Here is a 26,888-nt window from a genome sequence, read left to right as displayed (position 1 = left end):
GGCCCCTTTTGAAACTGCTGATGAGTCCAGTTCCAAGTGGACTTCTTGTGCCAGTCACATGCATGGTGCTTCAGACATAGCAGGACCATCCCTGCCCCGGTTGAGCTTGCAATCAAAGCCTCTGTTCCCACTTGTCATTGGCACTCAGGTCACTTCATGTTGTGCCCATTCATTCATTTTAAGGCTAACTGGCATCCACAATATGGCAGCTACTCAGACATGGCTCCTCATCTACAGGTGAAAGTTAAAGCCTGAACCTTCCAGTCCCTCCCAGACTGCAGGAAGCTCACCAGCCCAGGGCATGCAGAGACCATGCCAGGCACTACTGGGTTGTATAATGGTAGGGTCCTCCCCCCCCATCCTACCATAGACTCTGGACTGGATGCAGATCCTCCAGCCAGGGGATCTGGCTTAAGTGGCATTGCCAGAGGGCAGCGGGGAGCAAGTTGCAGGTAGGAAATAACTGTCGCACTTCCCACATGGTACCAGTGGGAGGACAAAGGCCATAGCAAGTCCAAGCTGGAATTAGAACTCCAAGCCTCAGCCCATTAGGAACTGTCTACACTGCACACCAAGCCTGGGCTTGAATCAGGTTTGAGCCCACCCCACCGCCTCAGTCACACTCCCTTTGTGTGGACTCACATCAGCAAGCCCTCAGGACCCTGCTGGGGGAGAGGCAAGTCAGACCTGAGTCACAGCAGGACCTGGGCTCTAAGCCCCATCATTCTGCAGTGTAGATGCAGCTCAAGCAGCAGAGCTGAGTCAGAAGGCCTGAGTTGTGCAGTATGGATGTGTTGGCACAGCTGAAACACCCGGGTCCAGCAGTTGTAAACCCAGGTGTTTCCAAGCCTATGCCTGAGCATCCCACAGACCTGGTTTACAATGCAGTGTAGACAAGTTTAGAGACCATCATGCCCATCCTCTTCAGGAAGATGCAGTCCTGCTGTGGTGAGCCACCAGGGCTTAACTTTCCAGAGCCTTCACCTGGGGCAATTCCTCCCTTGCTGCTTATCCTCTCCCTCTTGAGTAGCTCTCTCCTGGTCCCACTGCCCCAGGGAGAGGAAATCCCTGTGAGCCACAGGTGTTGAATCCAGTTACAGATTCAGATTAGGGCCAGTCACTGCTGCTCCTTGCCGGTTACTATGATGTCACATTTCAAAGTGCTCCTCCCCTGAATGTCCCTCCACACACAGGGACAGCTAGAGTTTATACAAGTTTCCCATACTTCATGTCCTCTGTCCTTCCCCCACACCATCTGGAATTAGTTTCTTCCATCCTCCCCATTTACTGTGCAGTGCAACTCTAACCCAGGCCAGCAGCCTCTGCTGCAGAGAGGCTCCAGCCCTAGAACTGAGCTGGGCCTCCTTTGCAGGGGGCTGAGGAGACTGGCTCTTGTAGAACCAGGCTGCAGCAACCAAGCACAAAGTACACAAGGCTGCAATCCCTACCAAAGGGGGTCCTAAATCTAGCCCTTGTTCAGTCTCTAGCAGCTAGTAGTGTGTCCTCACTGCAGAAATAACCTGGGCTCTTATCCAGGTTTCACCCCTAACTCCTCCCAGCATCCACACAAGTCTGAAGTAGCTTTGAGGTGCTTTAAGCCAGGCAAGTGTGCCCAGTTCAGGGTTTAAACCCCACATTCCACATGGCCTGCACAGCACTAGGGACATCCGCCTCCTCGCCTGCTACCCAGAGGCTCATACCAAGCATCCCCTACTGACTAGGCCTGGAAGAGACACCAGCTTTAGCCCTAGAGGAGCAGTGTATTCTGAGCACCTACTAGCCCCCTCTTGGCCTGGCAGAAGATGCCACCACTGCCTGTACCTGCCTCCAAGATGGAATTGCTGAAGACTAGCTCCCCTGCTTGGAGTGGGAAAGGCTGCAGGAACCTCCATGAGGAAGACCTCAGGATTGTTTCTTGGACTGTGGCTAGAACAGACATACAGCAAGGATGTGCATGCCATCTTCATGTGTAAAGGACAAATGGGCTGGGAGAAAAGCCACATTCCTATGATCTAGAGAAACTGACCAGTTAGAATCAAGAGAGCTGCAGCCTAGTGGGCAGTCTGAGGCAGACTCCTTTCCTGGAGGGACATGGTCAGTTCCCAGGGAAGCTTACTGAAAACAGGAGGTAGAAAATTGTAGGTATATCCCAAGATGCTACTGGTTTCTGCCATTGTAGGAAATGGTGGCAGTGCGAATGGAGTTGTGAGAGATTTGGGGGCCTACAAGTGTATCCAAGCCACTGCTCTAGTCAGATGCACAGCTGAAAGGAGAAAAATTCAAACCTGTCCTTAGCCAGTGGTGGGAGGCTAGAATGGATAAAGGAGTTTCCTGAAGGCAGCAAAGGGATGCTGCTGTCTCAGTCATTTCTAGAGCCACATCAGATCAGGCTCTAGAGAGACTTCAGAGACACCAATGCAGAGTCCAGAGGGTGAGCTGCTTACTGGAACAAGGCAAAGAGCCTGCCATGGGATTTAGATGAGTCTACTTCAGAGGTAGCCCTTCACAATTAGACATTTGACACAAATCCAGCTGGGATTCTCCTGTATAGAATGACTTTTGGCACTTGTTCATCCTCCAGTGCTGGCTTCAGTCCTAATGGACTGGATAGGAGAGTGAATGGTTGTTTTTGGATTTGTTTGTTCACACCATGGCCATTGGGAGAGATACGATTCCAACAAAAAACAGGAGCTTTGCTGAGTCTTCCTCTGTGAGGCCACCCAACTCATACTGGGAGAGCTTCAGGACAGGGACCACATATTCCTATGTCTGCACAGGACCTAGTACAATAGGGTCCTCATCCCAGGTGGAAGCTTTGGCCGCTTCCTTACCCCAAAAGGGTTTCTGTAGGATGCGATTTAGTGAAAGTTTTGTGCACCCAGCTCTTCATCCCTTGTCTGAGGACAGAGACCAGCATTCCCTCAAGCTTGCTTTGCACACCACAGTTACTTGCCACTTCAGAGCATCAGCAGGGATAGATTTTAGGGTCTTCTCCAAGGGCACAGGGCTGTATCAGCAGAGGCGGTAGAGAATCTACCACCTAACAGCCCATGAGCCAGCAACCAGCATCTCACACTTGCAGCAGCTCCAAGTGCTTCCCCTGCATTGCACAGTGCAAGGATTTGAGTTTTCCCCTTGTCCTTCTGTTCAGAGAGGCTTTAACTCCTTGGTAATAGACAGTGATCCAAGCTGCAGTTTGACACTTCAAGTCATCTGGGAGCTGTAATGTTAGCCTCCTGGCTTCTTATATGCTGAGCTAAGATGACCCAGCCAGGCCACTGCTCTCCAACCCAGCCAGACCTGTCCCTGGATTTCTGACCAGGGAAACATTAGGACGGGTGAAGACTCACTCCAGCCTGCGGGAAGAAATTGGAATGTTTGTGGGAGGGGAGTTCAGTCACCTGAGCTAACCCAATCCTCCACCTGCTCTCTGTGCAGGACTCCTACTACTCAGCCTTATGGGTAAACAGTCCCTCAAAAGGATGACCAGCCCAGGGAAGCCACCTAGGGTATGTCTACACAGCAATTAGACAGCTGCAGCCTGCCTGTGATGCAGCTCCCAGGATTGGGGTTAAGGGGCTGTTTAATTGCTGTGTAGAAACAAGCTCTGGGACCCTCCCATCTCACAGGGTCTAGAGTCCAAAACATCTACACAGCAATTAAGCAGCCTGTTAGCTGGAGTCAGCTGACACGGGCCAGCCATGGGTTTAATTGCAGTGTAGACATACCCGTACACTCCTGTACCTCAGAGGCGCTAGTTACTGCCCTTTGCATTGCTTGCCACCTTGCACAGACTAGAGCTAGTTTAGTAGTTCTCAAAGGCAGGCTCATCAAAGGCACCCATTGCAGCCTCTAGGTGACTGTACAGTAAAGTTTGCTAACAAAAAAATCCAAGCTGTCAGCCTCAGGCCCCTCGTGCACAGTAATGAGACTGACTTGGCACCATGGCCTGGATGCCAGACTAGCTGGCTGAGGGAGTGGGGGTGGACTAGCATGAATTCACAGAGTCCCCAGTACTGCTCCAGAGGAGTCTCCTGGAGTCAGACTCAACCTGGCAGCTGCAGGCTGGAATCAGTCTCCAGATTGTGCCTCGACAGAAAAGCTGCAGCCCTGACATGCTGAGAGTGCTCGGCACAGTGCAGGCAGGAATGTGCTGTCCAGCTGCCAAGAGAGCCAGCCGTGGGCGGTTAGCGGCTGCACTTCCAGCAGGCTGCAGGTCAATGTGCCAGCCACCACCCTGCCCTGCAGGCTGAGGTCTTCACAAGAGGGAGAGGAGATGCCAGCTGAGCCCAGCAAGAGCCAAAGGGAGCCCTCTGCCACACAGGAGACTGGGGGAGCGGTTTCAGCTGACACTGCCTCCCTGCCATTGGGGCCAGGGCAATCCAGAGTGGAAGTCACACTGATGTGAACATCCAAGGAAACGACTGTCAGCCCACCACCACCGAGCAGCAGCAGGCACTTGACTCAACCCATCTGCTCCCAGGGTGTTCCAGAGGGCTGGGATGTAAGGAGAAGCATTTGGCCAGAAGGGTCTGGCATTAGGACCATAACATGCAGCATGGAGACAGCTTGCCTGTCTGCAGCAAGAGCCTCCTAGGGCCCAGCTGGAGTGCAGGACCTGCTACACATGCCTATGCTTCCTAGCAGCCTTGGTTCTGGGGAGACAGGAAGGAGCTGGGTGATGAGAGCACTTCTTCCCTACCAGGCACCTTCCAGGGCTGGTGCATGCATGGGCACAACTTGCTGCTCAGGAGAGGCATTTCAATGACCATTCAGGTCTCATCCACACAGTGCCTTAGGAAGGTATCTACCACTTGGGCAGGAGTCAGAATGCGATTCAGCTAGGCCTGAGCAGGCTGGTTGTAGCTGAAGTAGTAATGGGCTTCCCCCCCTTTCAATAGATTCTGAAGGCACCTGAGAATCCCTAGCCTGTGTTAGGCAACTAATGAAGCCCATTTTCAGACAATCCCACATGGGCACCAAGCTATGTGAATCTGGAGCGCTCTCATCCTACTGGGCAGGTAACAACTGAACGTGACGGACTTGCAAAGGCAGGACATTATGCTGGACTAGATGTTGGTTCCCAGCCAAGTATTCGAGCCACTCTGCATTCTCTGCAGAAAGTCAGAACTGCTAACAGGTAACAGTCACTGCCTTCTCCCGAGGAGCAAGCCGGACCTCATGTTGAAAAGGACAGTTGTGCACCAGACCCTCAAAGCCAACACAACACAAGCTCTCCAGCTCCAGGCTCTCCTCTGTTGGAGAAGGGTCAGATGGGCTTGGCTTCCTACATGAGATCTAACGTCCTGGATGCTCTGCAGATGGCTTCAGACCAGGACTCTGCAACAGTCCTATGGCCCTGGAAGCTCACCCCCAAAATACCAATTGTTATGGGTCACCTCCGTGCTCACACTACTTGGCCTTTCTGCCACCCAGCCACATGGCATAGCTGAAATCACTGTACAGCACTACAATGGCTCTCCGTCCTCTTCAGCAGGAGCTGGAGAGCTATTTGAGCATCTGCTCTTCTCTGGAGACATCACCTGCAGTCCCCCAGGATCTGTCCCACCTACCTAACCCCCCCGCCCCCACACACACTCACTCCACTGACATCTACCTGCTGGCAGGTCACCAGGAACACAAATACCAGGGTAGTCAGCTGCAGCTCCTCCCTACAGATGCAGTCACCACTTTCAGTTCTGGCAGGACACTAGCCCTCAAGTGAGCAGCTGGCTCCCATTAAGCCTGGGCAAGGCAGAAATACCAGCTGGGAGGGGGAAGTGTGTAGCTAGTCACTGACCTCCCCTTCCATCGATGGGCTCTGCATCCAGTTGCCAGAAAGCCTCAGGCTCTGCTGCCTCCTCACCAAGTCTGGAGGGCCAAATGTTGCATGGAGGAATCCCTTTCCCACCTCCAGCTCACTCAGGGGACAGCACCCCTTTGGGGAAGGGAGCTGACCAACGAGCCATGCATGTGTCACCTCCAGGCTCTGTGGCTGGACCCAGAGGCTGCAGCATGCCTGCTGCAGCAGCTGGCCTCTGACAGGCTGCACTGCTGGAAGAGTACATCCCCTTGTGCTCCACTCTCCACCTGCGTCCAATCTGTGTCCATGGCTCTTGTTTCTGGTCTTGGCTACATACAGGACTGCCAAGGCAGCCGTGAGCCAGGAGAAGGCAGCCAAGAGAAGCCAGGGTAAAGCATGGGGGAGTTGGAGAATGGCTTCAGTCACTGAAGCCAGCTTCCAGAAGCAGGTTGGCTCACCCAGTCTGCCTGCTCTGAGCTCAATGAGGTGCTCCCTTATAGAGAGCTGTGCCACCAGGGGCCAGGCACAGGAATGTAATGCTTATCGAATAAGTTACTGATATTACAAGAGCCCCACACTCCCCCATGTGGGGCCTAGGCCAGACTCTGGCCAGCACTCTGCAGCAGTGGCACTATGACCCTTTGACCCTGCAGCAGTAGGGGTTATAGCAGATCCTTACCTTGCACTTCTAGATCAAGCCACAGTCTGGCCCCAGACCCAGCCTGGCCCCTTCCTGAAGGGCCATGTTGGTATAGGGCAAACTGACCTGCCATGCCCACAGCAGTGCCTAAACCACAGGAAGCAAGGGTCCTGGTCCCCACACTGGCTCAGAGATTACTCCAGGAGCAGGAAGAGCCTCCCTGCACCTCTTCCTACTGCAGTTCAGGCCAGGAGAGCCAGAGTGTCCCCACACGGTGCCCTTAACCCCTCTGCTTGAGCAGAGCATCACGGTGGTGGCAGATGTTCTCCCCCTGCACTGGGGAGCGCATTGCTGTGCTGCTCTGTGCAGCTCCCCCTCGCCCCAGATCCCCCACACCACATTAGTTAGAGCTCTCTGGAGTGGCCTTCCCGGCAACACCGGCCATCTGCCGAGAGGAGCTGAGCCCCAGGCAGGAGCTGGCTTTGTTCGCGCTAACTGGGGAGGAAAGGTGAAGGTTAGACCTGACGACGTGGGGCTGGCTCTATCCCCTTCGGAGAGTCTGGGAGGAGGTGCCTGACAAGTGCTGTCCTCGAACGTGCACAGTAGAGGATTTAGTTGTGTGCTTCCGTCATCACGTCGCTCGCCTCCCACACCATGTGACATGAGTGAGACAAGGGTGTGGCCAATCGCCTTGGAGGGGGTGGCTGGGGAGAGATGAACTCCTTTGATGCCTAGTAGCAGGTTTTTCCTGCCATGATTCAATGAGGTTCCTCCCGCCTCGCCCCTCAGCCCCTGACAGGGCTAAGTAAATCCTAGCTTGTTGGGGAGAAGTTCAATGTAAGATGGTGCCATGCTGTGGTGCCATATTGTGCTGCCAAGTTGGAGATGTGGGTTAGAAAGAATGCCTGGCATCTCATTCCCCAGGCTCTGGTGGGTGGGTAGCGTGAGGCCCATGCACTGATCGCCAAGGAGATATGGGCTACAGAGATGGGCAGAAGCTTGCAAATCCCGCTGTGCACCCTGGAGAAGAGATGGTTACCTTACCAGTCTTTCCAGACGTGGGGGCCATCACGCTTAGGAATGAAGCTGTAGGACAGCCACTCCACTAGCGGCAATTAGGCATCACTAGGGTGTCCCATCTCCAGGGACAGCTCTGAGCTTCAGGGCTAGCCTGCGCTGGCATCATGGCTGGCGTTCACTAGGGACATCAAAGGAGGGATTTGAGAGAGGGAGGGAAGGCAGATGGGATCATTTAAGTCAGTGATTGGCCACTGTGGGAGTCCCCCTGGCAGAGGCTTGCAGCCGGCAGCATCACACAATAAGCAGTCACAGGTGTGCCAGCCCATTGGGCTATGGCATCATCTCTGGGAGGGCCACAGCAATACCCAGATAGTATCAATAGTGAGACGGGTAATAGTCAATGAGCAGGTTACTGAAAGCTTCAGAGCTACTTGAGACCCTAGACCAGCCTTGTACCATCACTTGCCATTGAGCAGGAGACATGTGCACCAATCCCATAGAGCAAGCTTGGCTGGAGCTATTACAGTGAGTCACTCCTAGCATTATATCCAAGAAGGCAAACAGTATGCACCCCTCCGGCTGCCACACCACCAGGGGATGGGACCCCTCAGGGATGGGCAGATGAGCCATGTGCCTGGACAAGAGCCACATGTCACAGGTCTGGCTTTACTTGGGGTAGTTTAACAATTTGTTAGGGGTTCATAGTGCACGTTGTCTTGGGCCAAGAGACCTAAAGAGTTACAGGAGTGTCTCCAACAGGCTATGAAGCTGCTGAAGCCGAGTGTAGGGGCACTAGGTCCCACACTGCAGGGGAACATCCAGGCAGACCAGCATTTTTGCTCACCCTGATTTCCTGGGAAGGAGCAGCTGCAGTGATGAACCTGTGGAACTGTGTATGTGCTTGTATGCTGCATCACAGCAACAACAGGGCCCTCTCTACTAGCCACCGTAGCCAGTGTGGATGGAGGACTCTGCCAGTGGTCTGTTTTGTTGCATATTGAGAACAGGGTTTGAAGGCCACTTACTTGGCATAGATTTTATCCACAATTCAAGAACTACAGTCCTCAATCTAATCTCACCCCACCCTGCAGCCCCACCCAGCTGGGCCTCTGCAGCAGCAGAGGGCTCCTGCCTATGGATTAGGTGGCTCAGAGCTGGCAGCAGCTAAGTAATGTTTAACTCCATACATTTTTATTGGGCACCTGTGCACTATGTGGGAATGCCTCTGAGGACATGCCAGCTAGATATCACAGCATGGGGAGAAACCTGGTAGTGACTCAGAGCTGCAGGAGAGGATATTCTTCCCAAAACTACTTTAATGAAAAGACCTGATCAAGCTACAGCCCTTTGCCAGACACTCCTCTTCCCTCCCTGCCCCCAGAGTGGGAAAGGCCAGGTGAATGCTACTTGCATGTGGATGAGCTGTACAGACTTCTACAGTTTTGAACAAGTTAACCCATTACTGCTCCATTCTGGCTGCATGGGCTGTATTGTAGTTAGTGCCATCTGCCCAGCCACCCAGCACAACATGGCAGCACTGCCTAGGGCAGAACTCCTGCTAGTGGGCATTAGCTCTAATACTGCTTCCTGCAGGGAATCCTAGACATACCAGCCCTGTAGAAGTGTAGCCAACTGAAAAGCTTTTAGAGGACTCATGCGCTAGATGGGCAGAGCTGATCTTGTAAAGCAAGTGCATTAATATTCCTCTGCATAGGTGCTGACTCCGTGGGTGCTCTGGGGCTGGAGCACCCATGGGGGAAAAAAGCCCCCCCTATCAGCACCTCCTCTCCCCACACCTGCAATCAGCTGTTGTGGCATGCAGGAGGCTGGGGGGAGATGGGAGAGGAGCAAGCACATGGCATGCTCAGGGAAGGGGTGGAGTGGGGGCAGGGCCTGGGGTTGAGCACCCCCCAGCACAAAGGAAAGTTGGTGCCTGTGCCCCTCTGGCTCAAGTCCTAGGCAAGGGTAGGTGAGGCTTCCTGGTCTGGGTAAGCTTCCAACTGGACTTCCCTTTCAAGGCCATTCTTGAAGCAGTTACAGCAACTACATTTTACCTTTCCCCTAACCATCTCACAACAGCCTAGGGCTGTATGGAGAGGTGCAGTATGCTGACTAATCATCTAGGAACCATAGTCATACTAGAGTACAGTATCCCAAGTCACTACTGGCCCATTTAGGATGGGCATGTGTACTTTGGATATTTAGCAGAAGTGCAGGGACTTGAGCAACCAAGCGATTGTCAGTCAATACAAGGGCAGGCCACTGCTCAGTCCAGCCCTATGCAGCTTATTAGCCTGCTGGACCTCACCTATGTAGTAAAATGCCAAACCATTGGCTAAAGAGGCTCAGCTGGGCAGAGAAGGTCTCGCCATAGTTCAGTCTTTGATGGGTCCTGATGGATAGGATACAGGACACAAGCCTACATGTGGCAATGCCTCAAGCAGGGATGTCAGAGCTACATGGCAACAACAAGAGTGACTAACCATGGCCCTTTGTTGCACATCAGCTGAACCCAGACACATTAAGACACAGCAATACACAGCTGAGGCTCTGACAAGATTAACTATCCATGGTACCTCTATGGCCTCACAGCCCTGTGGCACCACCCTGGGAGACAAGGCTGGGCTCTTAATCCCCACTTCCAGATGGGGACCTGAGGCAGAGCCATGGTGACTTGCTCAGGTCACCCAAGGCTGTTTGTGGCAGATCAGGGGGCAATTCTTGCTCTTCCATGGTCCAGGCAGGGCTCTAACCACTGAACCTGCCTTCCTCTGCCTCCCCATGGTGATGGCATGCTAGGTTTAAGTTAGCACATTGTGGGTCCCAGATTAGAGTTAAAAGTTTAAGATACAATAGGTTCTTATCCCTCCTCCCCTGCAGGGCATCACTACAGGCAGAAGCATCCAAAACCTTAACATGTTTGGATTGGGTTTTCAGTGCAACTCTGTCAACAGGTGGGGGGGTTAGTCACTGGTCTGGGCACCATTACAACATCCTTGTACTTTGTCCTTAGGGATTCACTCAACCTTTGCTTCATTTTAGTGTAGGTGGTCTTGGAATTCCTTGGATTTTAACAGAACATCGGCAGACACGAACCTTTAACAAGGAACCCAAAAATAATGCAATGGCTCCATATTCAAAAAGCTGGTAGTAACAGCCTTAAGTCTTATTTTAACTTTGAAAGGGCAGATTCATGGGCATGCCAAAGCAGCCTGCAAGCTCCAGTTGTGAAGCTTTATCAAAGCAGCTGCAGCAACCTTGTAAATCTGGTCCTTGCCAGACTGGAGCTAGGACATGGGGCTCAAGAACCAGGCTCCCTATGGGTGCCAAGGCTTCTGCCTCAGTTCCCCTCCAGGGCTGCCCTGATGCAGCAGAGCCATGGGGAGCCTTTTGAACACTGCTCCCCAAGCTAGCACATGACCACAGAACATCAGAGATCAGTAACAGGTGGGCAGAGTCATCTACCAGTGAAGTGTCCTGACACATGACCAGTCTCATTACCGGAAACAGGATCACTGCATACAGACAAGCTATAGAAGGGCAAGAATTAGTTGAGTTTGGATTTGTCATCTGCGCTGTTGACCTGACCTTGTCTATAGCATAACCATTAACTCTGCCTAGCTATTACTGAGTTGATTCACACACAGCCTGTGCACAAAGTTCTCATTAGTTTTACCAATGAGAAGTTTGAAAAACACCATTCAGGACAAAGCTGAATCTCCCAAGTACCTAATTTAACTAACTCCTATGGAACCCCTGCCCCACGTGCAAATGGAACGCAGCCTTGGCTACAGAGTCATGACCTGCCCCTCCATAAGCAGGTTGCACAGCTTACCGATCTGCCAGCATTTCCTCCCACCAGCCCTGCTGAGCAGGATTCTGCTTGGCTCAATGCACTGCCAGCCAGCCAAGTCCCAAGGGCAGGCTTCCCCTGCTGTCAGCAGCCAAGCAGACTGAACCTGCAGTGCCAGAAGTGTCGGGCTTTCACTGCATGGGGGCAGGTGACCTCATGCTGCCTGTTACTCAGTAGCCTGCACTTTCATCAGGGCCCCCAGCACAGCCTGTTTACTTAGAGCAGCAGCACAGGAATGCACTCCCCTGCTCGGTAGGTGGGTCAAGGTGCAGAAGCCAATGACCATGCCAAACATACAGAGAGGAGGAGGAACAAATAAGGCTCCAAGTTAATGGTTCTCCAGAAGGTGCGGGAGGGCTTCCCTTGGGAGGGGACAGCTGGGCATGACTCACCTGAGCGTGAAGGGCAGCAGCAGCGGCAGCAGCGGCTGGGTATGTGAACGCGGCATGGGGGATGGCAGGGGTTAGCTCTGTGGTGTACAGTGGGTAGGGAGCCCACGCCTCTGGAGATGCTGGAATAAGAGCTGCTCCAGCCAGGTCATCTAGACATTTAGAAACATCAGTCAGTATTTGAGACGTGCGCCAAGGGGGAAAACAGAGCTGGACTCTGCAGCAGCAAGACCAAGGCTCAGCACTGCTTTGCTTCCAGGAGAAGTCCCTCAGGGAAGATTAGAGATCTAACCAAACTGGAGTTCCTCTGGAGAGCCACTCCTCTGCCTCCATGCCCTGAATAGCTCCTTGCACCCAGAGCCTGGTGCAGCTCAGCCACCAGTGATCAAGCTTAGGAAAGTTATGGCTTGATGTGCTGAGAGGTTTAATGCCAGTAATGCCACCTCCTCTCCTGCCCCAGAGGGGAGATCTAGCTACTGTGGAGAGCAGGAGGGGCTAACCCTGACAGCATGGCAGCCTCTATAGTTCAGAGTACTCATGCTGCTATCTACACCTGGTGAGCCCTTGTACATGGAGCAGGCTGCCCCCAGCAGAGCCCACAGGCAGGTCCTGCTGCAGCTGTGGGTGAAGCTCTCCCCCATGTCAGTGCCCTCCCAACAGCTAGACTGTTGCCTGCAGCAGTAACACTGGCACATCTGAGGCCAGGCTCCTGCCCAACATGGGCATTAATGGCCATCTAGACAGCAACAAGCGAAGCAGCTGCAGCGCCTGCTCCACTGCAGAGCCCCTCCTTGCCCAGCGTGGCCCTGGTGGCTACTCACAGGGGTCCCGTGCGATGAAGTGTGCGCCCAGGGCAGGGTGGATGTTGGTGGGGTTTGGTGTAGCCATCAGCTTGCTTTTTGCCATCTTGGTGTTGGCTTTGGCAAACTCCAACCGCAAGGTCTGGGGGTTCTCTGGGTCGAAGCGGATACCCTGCAGGAGGGGAGCACAGAGTCTTGCACTGAAGCCAATTCCACTCCCCAGGTAGGTTCAGATAAGCTGTTCCTAATCACCTCTCCCTGGCCAGGGACCAGAGCCCAACCTGTGACAGCCAGTTATGCAGAGTGTAGCAGGGTGAGGCCAGGGGACACTAGACCAGAAATGGAGTGCTTGACTCACCCAGGAGAGCTGGCTCTCTAGCACTGGGGAATTTTTCCATCTTGCCAACAGGTACAGCTGATCTGGTGTTGGAAGCATGTGCACAGGACCAAGCCCCACACAGCACCATCTTTCGGAGAGTGGGTGAGCTTTGCTCAGGGCAAATCGACTGTGCTGGAGATTGGAGAGCCCTGTTCACACTGGCATTTGCTCCTGTGGGCAATGGGCAAGGCTAGATGCCTGGTAACACTGGGTGGGGACGCACTAGTGCAGAAAAGGCTGCAAACTTCTTGCACTAAAGACAGGAGTATGAGGCTGAGCAAGCCACAGGCAGCAGCTGCTCAGCTCAAGTAGGGGGAGGCAAGATGTGCTCCCCAACATGCAATAGCCTGGCTTGTCACCTTAGCAAGATTTATTAGATGGCTTAGGGGCAGGATGCTATGCAACGGGGAGGGGGCATGCATGGCTGAACAGGTGTGCACCGCTCATCACATCCCAGCAAGGATAATGCCATCAGTGTATCTGAGCTAGCAGGTGCATTGGTCCCTGGCAGACACCCAGATGCCATGGTGATGGAAATGAAGCCATAAACCCCCGCCACACACAGATCTACGGGGCCCATTGTAAGCCAGGGGCTTCAGAAGTTCGATCCATGATAGCTTCCTGCTGAACTGACTTGTCACCCTCCCTGCTTGATGGACCTAGCCATTCAGCACTAACAGCAAGGCAGTGCTCCTCTGCAGGGCTACCACAGGGGTGTAACTAACTGCTACCCAGCAATAGAGAACCAGGGGTCTGTAGTCCTCACATCTTCATTCACAAATTAGGGCATTAAAGGCACCACTGAGCTCAGCCTACAAGCTCCTACATTTAGAATAAATTTGGTAACGGGCTCTTCAGTCTAGCTACCGAAAGCTATGAGACCCAATGGCTAGATATTGAAGCAAGATGAAGTCAGACCTGAAATAAGGTGTACACTTCAACTAGTGAGGGTAATTAACCATCAGAACAACTTCAAGGATTGTAGCAGCTTCTCCAGAGGAGATTGGCTGTTTTTCTAGTTGAAAGGGAATTGTTGTGGGGAAGTCTCTGGCCTGTGCTATACAGAGGTCTGACGAGAGGATCACAGGGATCTCTTTGGGCCTTGGAATCTAAGACTCACCCTCGGCTTGTTTGACTGTCCCACAACCAAGGGGAGCCAGAACTCACCCGTTATGCCACCCCCACCCTACACTCCAGTCTGACAAGCCGGTTTTCCAGCTAGTATCTCATTTCACACACATGGTTACAAATGAGGCAGGCTGTTGTGATCAGGTGGTGAAGAACCTTTGCCACAGAGCTAGAGAACCAGAGGACAGAAGGCCTTTAGTCTTCAGCAGAAAGGTGTGATGGGGAAGGGAGATGGAAAGCTGGTAGTGAACAGAGGGAAGCTGTCCAGTATTTGCTTTGCCCAGCTCATTAGTGTATCAATCAGCAGATAGGCCAATGCAATGTTCCCTAGCTGTGGAGGAGTTCTGAGCAGATGAAGTGCATTGCATTGGCTATAGCTAGTTTCTAGAACAGGCTGAAGTCCTAGTGCAGGTACTGATCCTTGCCAGCCTATGCTTCAGGGTATAGCCGAGAGGCAGGGATCCTTCACATGCTGCTGATAAGCCAAGTATCCATTTAGCTTGCTGCCTGGTTAGAAGTGGCACTAAGCATCAGCTGCTAGAGGTGGGGGTTACAGATCTCCAAATGAACACTGGGGCTGGTTAGCCACATGAGGCCCCAGCTGGAGTCATGGATGGGTACGTACGTTTAAGGCATTCTTTGCTGCTTCAGCACCAGATCGGCTATCGAAGGTAACGAAACCTACTGGCTGGAGGAGACAACAGGAGGTTAGGTCCGAGCGCCTCCTCCCCTGCTACTCCCTCCCCAAGCTGCCAGCACCATAGCCTCAGCACCAGTCAGACCAGAATCCTGCAGCATTCAGAGAGCAGCAAGAGGCCAGTGTGGCTGCTCTAAACCATAACTTAGGGGCAGAGAATTCAGAGAAAAAGGCCAAGAGTCATACTATGCTTCCAATTCCTGCCCCTGGTGCTTCTTCTGGCCTGGGCCCAGGGCTGCCCTGTTAGGACTATACAGATGGATCATTAGGCCAGTCACAGCACCAGACACCACACGGTTTTCTTTCAAGGGCACAGAGATCCAGTCACCCTCAGCTCTGGCTCTGAACAACATCTGAATTGCAGCTCCAGCTGGTGTTTGAGCTAGTCTGGGTTTGCCAGGGAAGTCAAGTCATAAGGGTTGAGGAGCAGAGTGTCAGATCCCAGCCCCTTTCTCTCACCTGTGGTCATTTCACATCTTCAGAGAGCTGCATGGACACAGGGCAGAAAACTGCCCCACCTCTGCAAGAGCCAGCACGTGCTTAAGCCTTAGGGGTGGGAGGGGACACCACCACTTCCATGCAGCCAGACAGCTCAGGTCCTGGATTAAGCATTCATCCCCCCCACATCCCCCATCTATGGAGTCTGGGGAGCTCTGCATAGGGAGGTGCGACACCTCCCAGTACCTAGGGCAAGAGGGCCCCAGTTACCCATGGGGATTTACACGAAGAGGCTCGGAGTTGGCAGCATCACAGCTCTGCCTCCTGTTGCTAGGCTTTCCTCCCAAACAGGAGGGACCCAGCAGGAGACTGGTTGTTCTGTGGCTACCCCTCCCCAGCATTGTCAGAGGGGGGCTGCACTGGACTGCATGCCAGCTTTGTTCACACAGAAGCACAGCTCTCAGTAAGAGGGACAGTAGGGCCATGTCAGTCAGCTTGGAGTGACAGCTCCCACATCAGAGGCAGAGGCAATGCAGCACCTGCTGAGCTTGTCTGATACTCACAGGCCTGTGCCCTGCCTGGGCTGGGCAATCCTCACCCAAAGGAGGTATTCACAGCCATAGACTGCCTCTGCCCCACCACTGAGTCATCAAAAAGGCCTCTGGTCTAGTCTGCCAGCAAGATGCTTGCTGCCTACAAAAGCTGGCAGGTTGGGCTCAGCTAGACAAGTGGAACAGGCCAGGTGGGGCTCAGCATTCTACTCCCTAGGGGGAGTCACTGATGGTCCTTGCTCCAAGGTTTGCAGCTGAGGTGGCTGGGAAGACATTTGGGAAAGCTGCACCATGGGCTGGGGGCCAGGGTCTGGATGCAGGTGTGAGCAGGGACTGAGGAGAGCGCCCAGGTTACCAGAGGATGGCAGTTCACCCTGCAGGGACTGTGGCATCCTCCCTGAGCCCCATCCTGGGAACCTAATCCCTGCTACACCAGAAGCCATGGAACTAATGCCCAGGGAAGGGGAGAGGAGATAGAATAAGGAGAGTTACCTGTTTTGATGTTAGTTTGATCAGTGACCCTTCATACCCCTGGAGAGAGAGAACAGAAAATTAGGACTCCTTAAAGGCAAGGCAACCAGCGAGGTGTCCCAACACCACAACTGACTCCAGGAATCTCCCACCAGCCCCAGCTAGTTCTTGAAGCATAACTCTGGATGATCCAGCTGTAGTGTTTGAGCTGTTAGCCTCTCCTCCCAGGCAAGGACAGCCTGGTCCCTCTTCCCACCTCCCACCCTGCTGGACTTGGCAGGCAGTATGAGTGCTCAGTTCCCACCTGTGCATGCTGGACAAAGGTCTGGAGAGCCTGCAAAAAAAGTTACTTAGTAGCAAAAGCAGCTTCCCCAGGGCTGCTCACAGCAGGAGTCAGGTCTTTAGGAGGAGGGACAGAGGAGGCATCTGAAGTTACATTTTTGATTCAGAGTCTGTTCAGGAAGCTAGATGCCGGGGGGCACATTAACCCCAGTGGATGCTACTGCCGGCCGATGAAGAGGTTACTGAACAGGAGGAATACTGGAGTGGGTATCCTGTATCTGGTCCCAGTCAGCTATTGTTTCTGGTCCCCATGCATCCAGAGCAGCAGCACTGCCTAGACCTGTGGTTTTCAACCTTTTTTCTTTTGCAGAGTCCTAAAAAATTTTGACTGGAGGTGTGGACCCCAGGAGTCCACAGGCTGAAAACCCACTGGCCTCAGCTATACGGACTGCAGACCAGGGCACCAGCATCAGTTTAGTTTCAGCCCACAGTCTGGGTTTATAGCTTCCCGGACCAGTTACACACATCCAGGTTTACCCAGGGAAGATGGTTTGTTGTGCCACCAGTGATCAGGTTTGTGCAGTGCTGTGCACAGGGCCTCACAGGGTCATTAACACTAGAGGCAGCACCCCATGCAAGCCTGGATGTCTCTACACAAGTGCCCCCAACCCCTATAGCCTAGGGCAAGGGCTAGTCCAAGGCACAGTATGTTCTCATCCAGATAGGACTGGCAGCATTTGGAAAGAGGAGGAGGAGTCTGTACCATAGCAGGGGGGGGGGGTTTGTACAGCCCCTTCCTCCCCTGAACAGGTCTGTTCTCCAGATACACTGGAGGGGGAAGTTGCCTTGGTAGCTGTTCAGCAGCTCTACCCAGCTTAGCTACTCCCCAGCCCCTTGGTGATGACCAAGCAAAAGTTCAGCTGTCACAGGGAATCTGACTCACCTGGGTCAGACATTTCACCCCTCTGTACATTAGGAACAGGGGGAGCTCTTCACCTCCCCTTAGAGCAGCAAACAGCAGCTAGAACAACATGGGACGTCCCGCTCCCTAGGGTTCTCTGGTGCAGTGGGGAGCGAGCAGTACCTGCAGTGGCTTTTAGTACATTGGTATGAGCTCCTGTGAAGGGGGGAACCACCAGTGGGCCCCAAGGGGCACCTTCTGGGTTATCAGAGGGGTGTGGTGAGCTCCAAGCTCCCATCGACCCTCGGCTCAGGACAGCAAGGGATTGGCCTGCAGTGCCTGGGACAGAAGGGATAGCCAGCTGAGGCTTCTGTTACTCGACTGCCACCAGCATTAGACGCCTCACTATTGTGACTGAGCATCTACCAGGTTACCCTGAAGGGCTCCTCCCTGACCCCCACTGAGCAGCAGCCCAGGTCCCTTCACTCTTCCCATTAGACTTTCAGACCCAGTAACATCTCCCCCACCCCCCCACCCCAAAAGAAACACTCCCTCAAGCAGAAGGCAGCCTGTGCTGCCCAAGGCAGGCTGGCTGGAGGACCAACCGGCATGTTGTTAGCAGGGCAGCCCACTTTAGGTTGGTTTTGCACCACTCACCTTGAACGGTCGGAAAAGCAGGTAGAGCTCTCTGGGTTTGATGTCCACAGGAAGGCCACTGACAAAGAGCGTCCGTACCTAGAAGAGATGGGCCCACACTGAGTGCCGGGCAGGCAGAGGCTGGAGGCTGCATATGCATTTCAGAGACATGGCCTCAACACATTACCCTTTGCATTCCAGGCCTTTCCCTGGCGAGAGGGGAGCGTTGTGCCTATGGCAGCATGTTCATGGGGGGCGGGGGGAAATGCTGCTCTAGCTCTAGAACTCAAGCTTCCTAGATTTGGGGGGAGCGGTGGGAAGGGGTGTCTAGCTAGAGAGCAACAGAGGGTCCTGTGGCACCTTTAAGACTAACAGAAGTATTGGGAGCATAAGCTTTCGTGGGTAAGAACCTCACTTCTTCAGATGCAAGTAATGGAAATCTCCAGAGGCAGGTATAAATCAGTATGGAGATAACTAGGTTAGTTCAGTCAGGGAGGGTGAGGTGCTCTGCTAGCAGTTGAGGTGCGAACACCAAGGGAGGAGAAACTGCTTCTGTAGTTGGATAGCCATTCACAGTCTTTGTTTAATCCTGATCTGATGGTGTCAAATTTGCAAATGAACTGGAGCTCAGCAGTTTCTCTTTGGAGTCTGGTCCTGAAGTTTTTTTGCTGTAAGATGGCTACCTTTACATCTGCTATTGTGTGTCCAGGGAGGTTGAAGTGTTCTCCTACAGGTTTTTGTATATTGCCATTCCTGATATCTGACTTGTGTCCATTTATCCTCTTGCGTAGTGACTGTCCAGTTTGGCCAATGTACATAGCAGAGGGGCATTGCTGGCACATGATGGCATATATAACATTGGTGGACGTGCAGGTGAATGAGCCGGTGATGTTGTAGCTGATCTGGTTAGGTCCTGTGATGGTGTTGCTGGTGTAGATATGTGGGCAGAGTTGGCATCGAGGTTTGTTGCATGGGTTGGTTCCTGAGTTAGAGTTATGGTGCGGTGCGTGGTTGCTGGTGAGAATATGCTTCAGGTTGGCGGGTTGTCTGTGGGCGAGGACTGGCCTGCCTCCCAAGGTCTGTGAAAGTGAGGGATCATTGTCCAGGATGGGTTGTAGATCACTGATGATGCGTTGGAGAGGTTTAAGCTGAGGACTGTAGGTGATGGCCAGTGGAGTTCTGTTGGTTTCTTTTTTGGGCCTGTCTTGTAGCAGGAGGCTTCTGGGTACACGTCTGGCTCTGTTGGTTTGTTTCTCTATTTCCTTGTGTGGGTATCGTAGTTTTGAGAATGCTTGGTGAAGATCTTGTAGGTGTTGGTCTGTCTGAGGGGTTGGAGCAGATGCGATTGTACCTCAGTGCTTGGCTGTAGACGATGGATCGTGTGGTGTGTCCAGGGTGGAAGCTGGAGGCATGAAGGTAGGCGTAGCGGTCGGTGGGTTTTTGGTTTAGGGTGGTGTTAACGTGGCCATCGCTTATTTGTACGGTGGTGTCTAGGAAGTGGACCTCCCGTGTAGATTGGTCCAGGCTGAGGTTGATGGTGGGGTGGAAGCTGTTGAAATCATGGTGGAATTCTTCCAGGGTCTCCTTCCCATGAGTCCAGATGATGAAGATGTCATCAATGTAGCGTAGGCAGAGAAGGGGCGTGAGTGGACGAGAGCTGAGGAAGCGTTGTTCCAGGTCAGACATAAAAATGTTGGCATATTGTGGGGCCATGCGGGTGCCCATAGTGGTGCCACTGGTCTGGAGGTATATATTGTCACCAAATTTGAAATAATTGTGCGTGAGGATAAAGTCACAGAGCTCAGCAATAAGTTGTGCTGTGTCATCATCAGGGATACTGTTCTTGACAGCTTGTATTCCATCTGTGTGTGGGATGTTTGTGTAGAGAGCCTCTACATCCATGGTGGCTAGGATGGTGTTTTCTGGGAGGTCACCAATGCACTGTAGTTTTCTCAGGAAATCTGTGGTGTCACGGAGATAGCTGGGAGTGCTGGTGGTGTAGGGAGTCCACATATCCAGACAATCCTTCAGTGAGAGTGCAAATGCCCGAGATGATGGGGCATCCAGGATTTCCAGGTTTGTGGATCTTGGGTAGTAGATAGAGCCCCGACCGGGGTTATTCTAAGGGTATGTTGATTTGTTCCTGTGTTAGTGTAGGGAGTGTCCTGAGTAGATGGTGCAGTTTTAGTGTATTCCTCAGTGGGATCTGAGGAAAGTGGCCTGTAGAATTTGGTATTTAAGAGTTGTCTGGCAGCCTCCTTCTGGTAGTCAGACCTGTTCATGACGACAACAGCACCTCCTTTATCAGCCTCTTTGATGGTAATGTCAGGGTGGTTTCTGAGGCTGTGGATGGCATTGCGTTCTGCACGACTTAGGTTATGAGGCAAGCGATGTTTTTCCACAATTTCTGCCTGTGCACGTCAGCGGAAGCATTCTATGTATAGGTCCAGACTGTCATTTCGACCCTCAGGCGGAGTCCATGTGGAGTTCTTCTTCCTGTGTTGTTGGTGGGAGGGTATCTGTGTATCAGTGTGGTGTTCAGTGTTATCTTGAAAGTATTCTTTGAGTCGGAGGCAGCGAAAGTAGGCTTCCAGATCACTGCAGAACTGTATCATGTTTGTGGGGGTGCTGGGGCAAAAAGAGAGTCCCTGAGATAGGACAGACTCTTCTGCTGGGTTGAGTGTGTAGCTGGATAAATTGACGATATTGCTGGGTGAGTTAGGGGTACCCCTGTTGTGGCCCCATGTGGCAGGTAGGATTTTAGCCAGCTTACGGTCCTTTTTCCTTTGTAGAGAGGTGAAGTGTGTAATGTAGATCTCCTGTCTTATTTTAGTAAAGTCCCTTTGTGTGGAGGGTTGGTTATTTATGAAAGTCTCCAGGTTGGAGAGCTCTTTCTTGATGTTTTTCTGTTTGCTGTATAGGATGCTGATCAGGTGGTTGCTCAGTTTCTTTGATAGTGTATGGCATAATCTCTCACTGTGGTCTGTGCAGTATATAGATAGCAATGGATTTTTCACCTTCAGTCCATTTGGTATGATGTCCATCCGTTTGCATTTGGAAAGGAAGATGATATCTGTCTGTACTTGTGCAAGTTTCTTCATGAGGTTGATAGATTTCCATTCCATACGGCTAAATGCAGTGCCTTTCATGGTGTCAAGTATCAGAGGGGTAGCTGTGTTAGTCTGAATCTGTAAAGCTTATGCTCCCAATACTTCTGTTAGTCTTAAAGGTGCCACAGGACCCTCTGTTGCTTTTTACAGATTCAGACTAACACGGCTACCCCTCTGATAGCTAGAGGTCATTCAAACTGCTGGCTCACCTTCAGAGGCACTGTAGTGCCTCCTTCATGATGGGGTGGGCCCAGAGCTGTTCATTGAGCCAGCATCTCATGGGGTGCAAGTTACAGAACCACGTACAATCACTGTTCACACCCAAAACAGAGCTGCATGTGCTCCTTTATGGCTCTACTAGGCCCAGACCCTGCCCCTCAGCATGACCTGGACACACGAGCAGGGTCTGAGACATTGCTCAGAAATGCATGAGCATGGATTAGAGTCTCCTGACTGGGAATTATTTTGAGATAGGCTGCTTTGCCTCAAAGATCTTGCCGGGTGCACAGTGGGATTGAAATACTGCAGCTTTCCACAAGCCAAGAGGCCATCTTTGCCTAGGTGAACAGCCCATCTTCTTGGTACGATTACACAGTCCCAGAACATCCTGCTGGGTCACAGAAGTTAGACCTGCTCCATCCCTATTACCAGTGCAGGAAGGGTCTAGCGGGGAGTTCAGTATGTTTCTCAGAGTAAGGGGACCCAGAACTAGGCCTCTGGGTACAGACTTCAAAGTCAAAATGACAGCAAGACCAATGGAGAATGTTCATTGAAAGCCCCAGTGGTGACAGGGTCATACCACATACACGTAGTCCACTGATGGCTGCTGGAGTGAGTTGATGGCATCAGAGTGACATTCCCATCTCTGGCTCAATCCTGCCCAGAGGACAATACCAGGCAGGCTCAGGGCATGCACCCCTTCATGCCTCAATGGACAGCTTAGAGCACTGCATGCTGAGGTCTGTGTCCCTCCTGGTGACATACCCAAAGAGCACACAATGCCACTTCTGAATGTGGTAAGCAATTGGAGGACGCCCAGATCTCAGCAAGATTGGCTTGACTGACTGACTCTTGCACACTTTATGCTCAGAATTTGGCATGAACAGTGCATATGGAATACCTCTAACAGACCCAGATCTGCCTGTAAGAGGGTCCAGTCTCCTGACCCATATAGTGATGCAGACAGTACATAGATCTGCTAGCTCCTGAAGTTTGTCGCAGTGCATAGAGGTTTTCTGCATCCATAGGCATGACATGGATGTCATGCAGGAGCAGTAAGACCTGGCTGTCAAAGGACATTGTTTGCTACAGTTTCCACTCCGCTTGCAGCCTTGGTTGATGAACTTGTCATCACTTGCCACGGTGCTCAACCCCACCTGCACCAAGGTTCTGGACCTTGGTCTTCTGTCCAGCATCTTGGAGACCTTGAAGAGTCACAGAACCTTAGAAATGTAGTGCTGTAAGGGACCTCAAGAAGTCATCAAGTCCCCGCCCTGTATTGTGCCAGGGCCCAGGAAACCTAAACTATCTCTGGCAGGTGTTTGTCCAGCTTGTTTTTAAGAGCTTCCAGTGATGGGGACTCTACAACCTCCTCCTTGGAAGCCTGCTCCAGACTTAACCTCCCTTTGCTGCAGATTAAGCCTGTTACTTGTTCTCCATGTCCAGTGAAGGGAGGACAATGGATCACCCTTCTCTTTATAACAGCCCTTGAAGTATTAGAAGACTTATCAGGTTGCACCTCAGTCTTTTCTCCAGACTAAACATGGAGAGTTCCCCCTCCCCAATCTTTCCTCAGAGGTCAGGTTTTCTAAACCTTTTATCATTTTTGTTGCTCTTCTGGACTCTCTCCAATTTGTCAACATCCTTCCTAGAGTGTGGTGCCCAGAATTGGACAGTACTCCACCTGGGGCCTCACTAGTGTCAAGTAGAGCAGGACAATTACCTCCTGTGCCTTGTATACAAAAGAGTCCACTTAATACACCCTAGAACATTAGCTTTTTTGCAGCTGCATCACATTGACAAATCAGTTTATGGTCCACTAATCCCCAGCTCCTTCTCAGTACTGCTACCCTGCCCCCCAGCCAGTTATTTGATTTTTTTCTTCTTGAGTGAAGTACTTTGTACTGTCTTTAGGACTTTCATCTTGTTGATTTTAGACCAACTCAAAAGGACCATGACAAATTAGAGGACAAGTTTAAAGTTCTCCAAAGTGCTTGCAACCCCTTCCATCAGCAAGGATCATAGACTTACTCCCCACTCTATTATTCAAGTCATTAATGAAGATTGGCCAGCGCTGAACCCAGGACTGACCACTGTGGGACCCCACTAGATACACCCTTCCAATGTGACAGGAAGGCATTGGTAATTTCTGAGTACAGTCTTTCATCCAGTTGTGCACCCACTTTATAGTAAATTCATCTAGATCACATTTCCCTAGTTTGCTTATGAGAATGTCATGCAAAACTGTTAAAAGCCTCACTATAAAAACCCCAAGGTCTGTCATATCTGCTGCTTCCCTCCATCCACTAGATCAGTAATCCTATCAAAAGGAGGAAATTAAGTTGGTTTGGCATGATTTGTTGACAAATCCTTGCTAGCTATTCCTTATAAACTCTATTACCCTCCAGCTGCTTACAAGGGTCTTGTTCAATACCTGGAAAGATACTGGAGCAAGTTTATTGAAGTTAAGCTGACTCATCTATAATTCCCTGGGTCCTCCTTGTGCACCTTTTTAGAGATGAGCAAACATAGTACCTTTCTCCAGTCTTCTGGGACCTCTCTTGTCCTCCAGGAATTCTCAAGAGATAATTGCTAACAGCTCTAAGATTGCTGAAGCTAGTTGCTTAAGTACCCTAGGATGAATTTCATCAGGCCCTACTGACTAGATCACATCTGTATAAATAGTCTGTAACCGGTTTTCCCTATTTTTAGCTTGCATTCCTTCCCTGGTTGTCAATATTGTGTTGAGTAACTTCTTTCTAGTGAAGAAAGGCAAAATGGGCATTAAGCACTTCAGCTTTCTTGATATCAATTTTTTAACTCTCCTTCCCTGATAAGTAGAGGGCCTACACTTCCCTTTGTCTCTTGTTCCAAATATACTTAAAGACTCTTATTGCCTTGTGTCCCCCTTGCTAGGTAAGTCATTTTGTGCCTTAGCCTCAGCATAAGCATAAGCCTAAGGAGGTTGTGGAATCTCCATCTCTGGAGATATTTAAGAGTAGGTTAGATAAAGGTCTATCAGGGATGGTCTAGACAGTATTTGGTCCTGCCATGAGGGCAGGGGACTGGACTCGATGACCTCTCGAGGTCCCTTCCAGTCCTAGAATCTATGAATCTATGTAGAAAGTATTCTTTTGTACTTTAATCAATCATTTAACTCACTGGGGACACAGCCAGTTACTCCCTGCAACCATTAAAGTCCAGCAGACCATTCCAGTCCTGCAAGTGATTGAAAATTGCTTAGTGTCTAGTCCTGTCCTGCCTCCCCAACCCACTTTCATTCCTGACCACCTGCAGAATCCACTTTGCTGTAGTTATGGTCTCAGCCTGCTAGGTTCCTTCTACCTATCTGGAGCCTCCTTTAAGCTGTACCTGGTCTTGGCAGGCTGGACCCTTGCTGAGGCGAGTCCTTGGGTAGTGAGTGGCAGGAGTAGCATTTGAGAGTGATGGCCATCTCCTGCAGCTGGACTACCTGCTCCTTTGAGAGACACTATCAAAAGCAGCCACCATCAAGCTGTGCAAGTCAATCCTGCAGCCTCACTGGAGAGGCGACTGGTTCTCATGCAGTACAACTGCTGGTCAGAGCTGCTAAGAAACCAGGGACCCAGCGGCTCGGCCACAGCCAGCATGTAACTGATGAGTAAGAAGCACTAATGGGGAGGCTGGGGAGCATCTGCTGTGCATTTTCAGAAGAGACCAGCCCATTTTGCACACAGGCAGTAGCCATGTCACCAGTGCTAGGCCTGCACATGCCTCAGCCATGTGAAACAGCTTTCCCTGTTCAATATTTCAGGATGTGCTCAGGTCCCAGAATGGGATGTTCTCTGTGCAGCAAGATACAGGTCAGATGGTTTTGGAAGTGGTCCTGCACTCTTATCAGCAAGCCCTTGCAACAAGCATGTTAGAAGGGAGAGGCAGCATTAGCTTATAATGTGATGTGGAGACAGAGTGATGTGGAGACAGTCCCAGGGAACAGCATGAGCAGGAAAGACCCAGGAGACTGGAGAATACATTAAAGTTCTGTCAGACTCAGGACAGAGATGGATATGGTTGGTAGCCCACTGAATTATGAGCCCATCAACACTAGGAAAGGGCTCCACTGCTGGCTCCTAGAGAGGCTCCCCAACTTCCACTCCCATCGCATTGTTCAAGAGGATTTCACCACCAGCGTGGTGAAACCAGAGTCTTTTCAACACCATGGCAGAGACCCAGGTCTCAAGCACCAGCCCATGACAGGAAGCCTTGTTTGGACACCAGCTGGGGGGCAGAGTGAGACTCATCCTGGGGAACCTACATCCACTGCCAGCAACAGGGTATTTTCTTCAGATGGGCAACCAAGCCAGCCAATTCTTGCCTAGGGACCCCCTTGCCTAGAGCACCCAGGCTGTGACCAATGCTCCCTGCACACACCCCCAGCCCTGCCCATTCTTAGCCCAGCCACACCACTGTACTGCTCTACCACACTCAGCCCAGCCCGATCCACAGCAGAAGCTTCTCCCCATCCCAGCTTCAACTCTCCACCCAAGCTACCTGGAAGAAGGAGGCAGGGTGGCTTATCACTTCCTACATCACCAGCACTCAGCCAGGTGATGGAGGTGGTGACTTGGACAATGCCATGGCTGTCTTGCCCAGCTGGTGAGATCACTTGTGATTTCATGCATTTCACATGCACAAGATGTGTCATTTGCCTATTTCCAAATCTTCCACCTTAACAGGTGGTGTTCAGCATAGGCCAGCATGCCATTGATTCCACTAGCTCTAGTTCTGGGTCCAGTAATCCCCAGAGTAGTGGAAGACATGGTCAGAGGGCCCTCAATTGCCCCAATGAGAGACCCTGCCCATGGTAGAGGGGAGTTGATTTCACCCTGTTCTGGAGATGTGCTACAGGAAGTGGTCTCCCGTCCAATCACACTTGCACACAGGAGCCATTTCTCCTTCTCCCCCTCCCCAAAAGCCAGAGTTACACCAGCCAACATTACACCATTGATGGCCAGTGTCAGACAAGCATGCCAGCAGGACTCCTAAAGGTTCTAGGAAGTTACTGCAGGCTGAGAGTTTCCCGAGTAATCCTCAAGGGGACACTGTCTGCTTAGTCTGTCTTTTTTCCTTCTGCTTTATCTTAACCCAGGAGCAACCCAGCTGAGGGCAAGAGACTGGCTCCTCATTGAGGGCCACAGGCTCCTCTGTGCCCACTTAGTCACTAGTGGAAAGTGACTTTCACAACAGCCACCTTCTCACTGTGTGGGGAGGAGCTTAGTGGCATTTATTGAAATCCATTACTAAACAAAATCCAGCCTGGGTAATAAACTTAGCTTAGTGCCCAAATCACTTGGGCAGTCCTGATTCCTCATACCCATAGTCATGGGCTTGGGTCTTTTCCCCACACCCCAGATAAGTCTGTTACTTTAGATTAAGCAAGGCCTCCCACCAAGAAGGCTCAGTGGTATAGTGATCCAAGATCAGGTTAGAATCCAACACTGTGCTAGCTCAGGCCTCAGCATGGGCCCACTCCTGCTTTACTCCATAGGGTGGGCCCCTCTGCATCCCTAGGCTGGCTAAGAGTAGGACATT

General features: G+C 51.8%; 1 protein-coding gene across 1 annotated transcript in view; it reads right to left on the bottom strand.

The window, feature by feature from the left end:
* The window catches only part of RBPMS2 (RNA binding protein, mRNA processing factor 2), a 50,533-nt gene that overhangs the window by 5,577 nt on the left and 18,068 nt on the right, over positions 1 to 26,888 (bottom strand). Inside the window, exons 2-6 of the mRNA XM_065411871.1 lie at positions 18,010 to 18,087; positions 16,191 to 16,229; positions 14,638 to 14,700; positions 12,527 to 12,677; positions 11,709 to 11,857 (exon numbers count right to left, since the gene is read on the bottom strand). Of these exons, the coding sequence (XP_065267943.1) occupies positions 11,709 to 11,857; positions 12,527 to 12,677; positions 14,638 to 14,700; positions 16,191 to 16,229; positions 18,010 to 18,087 (480 nt within the window). The remainder of the gene's footprint in view (positions 1 to 11,708; positions 11,858 to 12,526; positions 12,678 to 14,637; positions 14,701 to 16,190; positions 16,230 to 18,009; positions 18,088 to 26,888) is intronic.

This window comes from Emys orbicularis, chromosome 10 (genome assembly GCF_028017835.1).
Source record: "Emys orbicularis isolate rEmyOrb1 chromosome 10, rEmyOrb1.hap1, whole genome shotgun sequence".
NCBI classification, from domain to species: domain Eukaryota; kingdom Metazoa; phylum Chordata; order Testudines; family Emydidae; genus Emys; species Emys orbicularis.
The sequence above is the reverse complement of the archived record's forward strand: the minus strand, read 5'-3'. Positions and strand labels throughout refer to the sequence as shown.